Genomic DNA, 6,229 nt, shown 5'->3' with positions numbered 1-6,229 from the left:
CTGATCTAGTTAGCAGTGTCCCTGCTCCCTGCAGGGGGGTTGGACTAGATGACCACTAGTGGTCCCTTCCAACCCTAAACATTCTATGATTCTATGATTCTATGATTCTTCATGCACTGCTCCAGTGTGGGTCCATAATTTCCACAGGGTGCAGTCCCTCAGGAGCAGACTGCTCCAGTGTAAGTTCCCCACAGGGTCACAAGTTCTGCCAGGAAACCTGCTTCAGCATGGGCTCCTCCCACCACGGGTCAGCAACTCGAGCCAGGAACCTGATCTGGCGCAGGCTTCCCACAGGGTCACAGCTTCTTTCCTTCAGGCATCCACCCGCTCCAGGCTGGGGGCCTCAATGGGCTACAGGTGGATATCTGTCCACCGTGGACCTCCATGGTCTCCTGCCTCACCATGGTCTTCACGACGGACTGCAGGGGAATCTCCACTCCGGCTCCTGGAGCACCTCCTCCCCCTTCTTCTGCACTGACCTCGGTGTCTGCAGGGGTTTTTCTCTCGCATCCTCTCACTTCTCTTCTCTCTCCAGCTACTGTGTCACAGCAGGTTTTTTTCCTTCTTAAGTATGTTATCACAGAGGCTCTATCACTGATTGGCTTGGCTTTAGCCAGCAGCAGACACAGGGAAAGCTTCTAGCAGCTTCTCACAGAAGCCACCCCTGTAGCGCCTCCCCCCCCCCAAAAAAAACCAAACAACCTTGCCATGCAAACCCAGTACAGAAACACAAAGCCATCAATTTCAAATTACAAGCATCCGACGCCACTATGCATCATACATATCAAAATTACCTATCACCTCCCATTGTAGTATTGACAACATTAGGTTATCTTGGTATGTTTGTCTCACCAAACTTTAACTGACTAAAAGATAAGTAGCTCATTGAGGCAATCATCTTGTAAGAAATCATGGAGATACTGCCACTGGAGTGATTCATGCCATGGAGAAACTGCCACTGGAGTGATTTATTCCCTGGGAAGACGTGAATCTGAGATAAATCAGTTGTGTTATGCCTGTCTTCTCCTATTGACCGCACAGATACCTTAGATAAATAGCTCTCAGGTGCTTAGTTTTAATGCCTACAGTTGAGCACACTGAATCCCAGAACATATATCTGTTCACATGAAAGCCAAAGAAATCATCTAAATCTAGACTGCCTTCAGTGGAGAAGAAAGTCATAGGGGGCATCAGTTCCAATCTATTCATAGTCTCTGAAATTGATTTAGCACAGAGTGAAATTAATCCATTACAGAGCAAAATTACCTGCAGTGGGATGTTGTGTAGATACCAATACCAAGACAAAGATGACCACTATCAGCTGGACTGGGAGCCCCATATCTAAGTGGAAGAGAAAAATCTATGTTTGAATGCAAAATAAATGATGTGGGGTGCTGCACAGTTGAGTTGCATAATTTCCAGATTCACACCGACATCTTGTTGTCTGCATATGTGCACGACCCACGTGCTTTGTTGCACCCCAGATGAACCTGGGGAGCGATTCAGCAGCCAGAGAAGTCCTACAATCATTCTTACGGTCTGCCTGGAGACATTTCAACACTGATAACAGTCAGTGGTTATGAAGTGAGCAATTCCTGAGCTGGGCAGACATGTGTCCTGTTAGGAGAACCCATAACAGGACTTGGAGTTAAAAGGCAAAGATAATAGAGATATAAAATCCCAGAACATAAATTATGCCTTAAAAAAAATAAAATTGAAAATAAAGACACATTGGTATTTTCTAAATTAAATATTTCACCTTGGAAAGACTATAACCATTTTTTTTCCTCAAATATTTTAAATGAAAGTAAAAATGAAAGTTTCTAAATTAACCAGGATGTTAAAGCAGAAGTTTCTGAGATTTATAGATCCAAACCCACAGTCTCTCTCTCTTCATGTATGGCTATAAAACCATATATAAAAATATGTGTCTCGTTTTCTTGCTAGGAGCTGGCTGAGCGCTGTCTTTTGGCTTTTGGGGGAGAAGAACGTTGACAACACCCTGATGCTTTGGTTGTTGCCAAGCGGCGCTTCCACCAGGCAAGGCCTTTTCAGCTTCCCCTGCTCAGTCAGGGGCACAGCCAGGACAGCTGAGTCCAGCTAGCCCAAGGGCTATTCTAGGCTGGGTGATGTCATGCTCAGTATTCCAACTGGGGGCAGTTGCCCGGTGAGCCACGATCGTTGCTCGGGGATGGGCTGGGCATGGGTCAGAGGGCAGCAAGAAATTGCATTGTGTATCACTTGGTTTGTATATGCTATTGTTATTGTTATTTGTTATTGTTGTTCTTTTCCTCTGCTGTTTTCTTAAACTGTCTTCTTCCCAACTGATGGGTTTTCCTTTTTTCCCATTCTCTCCCCCATGCCACTGGCGGGGCGGGGGGTGAGCGAGTGGCTGTGTGGTGTTCGGCTGCTGGCCAGGTTAAACCACAACACACGCAGCTTTTGCTTTCCCTATTAAACTGTCTTTATCTCAACCCACAAGTTTTCTCACTTTTATCCTTGCAATTGTGTCCCCCATCCCACTGGGGGAAGGAGTGAGCAAGCGGCCGTGTGGTGCTTAGCTGCCAGCTGGGGTTAAACCACAACACTAAATTATGTTAGAAGCCTAACACTTAGCTAGTTAATGACATATAATATGAGTCTGACTTCTTTTATCTTTTTGAGGCACACTATAGTCCCTTCCTAGAGCCATTAAAATTTGAGATTTTGACACATTTTTTGGTGGTTTTTTTTTTTCATAATTTACTCTTTTTCTTTGAGCCTTCACACAGCATCTTCAGGATTGCCTCTGCTGCCAAGATAACTACAGAAATTGTTTCACATTGGGTTTTTGTATCACAGCTGAGTCTGACAGAGCTACAAGAGCTGAGTTGTTTGGGATTCAAGGAAATAGGAAAGGAAAAACAGAAAAATAGACTAGACTAGACTAGACTAGACTAGACTAGACTAGAGCAAAACAAGTAGGAAAAAATAAGCCATGAAAATAAACAGCAAGGCTTAAAGTTCCTGCCAGGTACTCTGCAGACACTGCAACGCCAATGCCATAGCAAATGTAAAGACTGCAACAAACACCCTGAATAGGAAGAATAACTCTGGACATTGAGCACAGCAGCTACAAGCAGGGAGAAAGAGAAGGACAAACAACAAAAATGAAAGTAAAAAAGGAAAAAAAAAAAACAAACCACAAAATGGAGAAGTGCAGTAAGGGATCTGTTCCCATTACATGATATTGATGCTCTTCTGGGGCTTTCCAAAGTGTCTGTACATCCACTTCTCACTGTCAGACCATTGATTTCTCTCCACTAAATCCGACCCTACTTGACCCCAAAGCCACATCTAACAGCAAGGTGGCTTCAGGATAGCTAGGTAGGAGGGTATGTTTGAGGTTTTTCTCTTGCTCCCAAGCAGCAATTCACCATGCAAAAATGCACACAAACCAGAGCTCAGCAGAGAAAATCCCCAGATCTTTCAGGACAACATCCAAAATGTCTGGCAACCAATACCACACTACACCACACCACAACACAAAGCCTGCAGGAAGCAGAGGGCTAAAGAAACATTCAGAGGTCTTCCCTACAGAAGCAGCCAAATAAACCATTGCTTCAACAGAGAGAAACACAAACCTGGATTTCCAGAAATGCAGCTGCTCCTTAAAGGAATCCACAGGTGTGTGGCAGTGCTCAGAAGGCTGCTGGTACCTTTGGCCCCTGTCAGCCACTGCAACCGTGATCATAAAACTAATCCTTTTGTTTGCAAATGTTACATATTAACCTTTGAAATGCAGTACAGTGAAAGAAAATAAAAATGGGTGGGGCTGCAGATTTATGCTGTCTGTGGTCAAACACTCTATGATAAGCAAAAAGAAGTGTAAAGACCACTTAGAAAACTTCAGAGAGTGGAAGCTTTCTATAATGCTGTGGAAAATGGACCCCAAAAAACTAGTAGGGCTGGCTGATCAATTACAGGTAATCTAAAAGCAGACTGATCTCTGTAAAAAAGAGTGACTGTTACTGTGCTGTAAAAAATGTGTTGTTTTAACACCCTAGTAGTTACCTGATGCTACATTAACCATGTGTCAAAATGCTTGTGTAGGGACAGGTGTAGAAGACCTGGAGGAAAAGCAGAGGTGTGGACTGTCTCCATCCTGAACTACTGTGGTGAAGCTGCACCCTGAATACTGGGTTCAGTTTTGGGCCCCTCGCTACAGGAAAGACATTGCGTTGCTGGAGCATGTCCAGAGAAAGGCAATGAAGCTGGTGAGGGGTCTGGAGCACAAGTCTTATGAGGAGCGGCTGAGGGAACTGGGGTTGTTTAGTCTGGAGAAGAGGAGGCTGAGGGGAGACCTTATCACCCTCTACAATTGCCTGAGAGGAGGCTGTAGTGAGGTGGGGGGTTGGGCTCTGCTCCCAGGTGATGGGCGATGGGATGAGGGGAAATGGCCTCAAGTTGTGCCAGGGCAGGTTTAGGTTGGATATTAGGAAAAATTCCTTCCCCTAAACGGTTGTCAAGCACTAGAAGGGGCTGCCCAGGGAAGGGGTCGAGTCCCAAACCTGGAGGGATTTAAAAGCTGGGCAGACGAGGTACTTAGGGACATGGTTTAGTGGTGGGATGGCAGGGTTAGGGTAATGGTTGGGCTTGGGGATCTTAAAGGGCTTTTCCAACCTCAACGATTCTATGATTCTATACTTTTAATAGAAGGAAGAACCAGGATGAGGAAGAAGGAGAGAAAGGGACAGGGGAACAGTAACTTAACTGGGTCATTAGCAGCAGCATGAGATATGGACCGGACACTTGAACCCAAAAAGGCTTCAGGGGGAATGGGAGGTGCCTGCTCCTCGCTCTTCCCCATAATCCTTTCCACTGCCTGTACCATCTTCATATCTCCCTCCCAAAAACTGGGCAGGTCTGTCCCTTCCTGCAGGCAACAGCATGCGCTGACTCCCTTGGACACCCCAGCCCAGGCTGAGCCTTGCTCACTGGGATGACTGGAGAGGGGGTCTTGGGATGACTTAAGGTGGGTTCTCAGCCCTCCTCCTCACACAAGGGCAAAGAAGAGGGCTCCTGCCTGCCCACCAGCAGTGTGCCATGAGCTGGAGAATGCCAGGAGCCACGGCAGGCGTGCCAGGAGCTTGCAGCTGCCCTGGCCCATGGGCTCAGGGAGGGTTCTGCTGGAGGGAGGAGGAGAGCATGTGCAGGTCCAGGTTTGCAGGCTCAGGTTTGGCGAAGGGGCGGAGCTCAGGAGAAACACCCAGGTTTGTGGGGGTCTGCACCGGTCCTCGGGCACACGTATGGTGTCTCCCAGCCTGGGGCTTGTCTGCTGTCGGTGGTGGTGTGTTTACAGCTGCCGTGGCCTGGCAACACTGTGGCTGCGCTTGCGGCGCTGGGGGTCAGCCCTTGCAATGCACACGCTGGTGCTGCAGCAGGTTGGAGGGGTGAGCGAAGCCCTTGTCACAGACACTGCACTTCTAGGGGGTCTTGCCCATGTGCATCTTCTTGTGCACAGCCAGGTAGGCCAGGTCCTTGAAGGACCTGTGGCAGGAGCTGCACTTGTAGGGCCGCTCCTGGCTGTGCACATGGTGGTGCTGGAGGAGCAAGGAGGGCCAGGCAAAGACCTTCCTGCACACCTCACACTTGTAAGGGTGTTCCCCCCATGTGCGCCTACTCGTGGATCACCAGGTAGGAAAACTGCTTGAAGGTCTTCCCTCAGGTTTTGCAAAGGGGCGCTCACCAGTGTGCACCTACTCATGGGAGGAGAGGGCGTTGGATTGCTTGAAGCCCTTGCCGCAGAGTGGGCAGATGAAGGGGTGGTCATAGAATCATAGAACCATTTGGCTGGAAAAGACCTTTAAGATCACCGAGCCCAGCCATACCTGCTCACTACTAAACCACCTCATCTTTTAAGTACCCCCAGGGATGGTGACTCGACCCCTTCCCTGGGAAGCCCCTTCCAGTGCCTGATAAGCTTTTCAGTAAAGAAATTTTTTGTAATATCCAATTGAAACTTCCCCTAGCTCAACTTGAGACCACTTCCTCTCATCTTATCGCTTGTTACTTGGGAGAAGAGACCAACATCCACCTGTCTACAGCCTCCTTTCAGGCAGTTGTAGAGAGTGATAAGGGCTCCCCTCAGACTCCTCTTCTCCAGGCTGAACACCCCCAGCTCCCCCAGCTGCTCCCCATCAGCCTTGGGCTCCAGACCCCTCCCCAGCTTTGTTGCTCTTCTCTGGAC

General features: G+C 48.0%; 1 protein-coding gene across 1 annotated transcript in view; it reads right to left on the bottom strand.

Moving 5' to 3' along the window:
- Window positions 1–1,339, bottom strand: part of LOC104132639 (butyrophilin-like protein 9) — a 13,470-nt gene extending 12,131 nt beyond the window's left edge. Inside the window, exon 1 of the mRNA XM_035901647.1 lies at window positions 1,267–1,339. Within this exon, the coding sequence (XP_035757540.1) occupies window positions 1,267–1,339 (73 nt within the window). The remainder of the gene's footprint in view (window positions 1–1,266) is intronic.
- Between the last annotated feature and the right edge of the window lie 4,890 nt (window positions 1,340–6,229).

Source organism: Egretta garzetta, unplaced genomic scaffold, assembly GCF_000687185.1.
Source record: "Egretta garzetta isolate BGI_Z169 unplaced genomic scaffold, ASM68718v1 scaffold941, whole genome shotgun sequence".
Classification (NCBI taxonomy): domain Eukaryota; kingdom Metazoa; phylum Chordata; class Aves; order Pelecaniformes; family Ardeidae; genus Egretta; species Egretta garzetta.
This window is presented reverse-complemented; position numbering and strand designations above follow the sequence as displayed.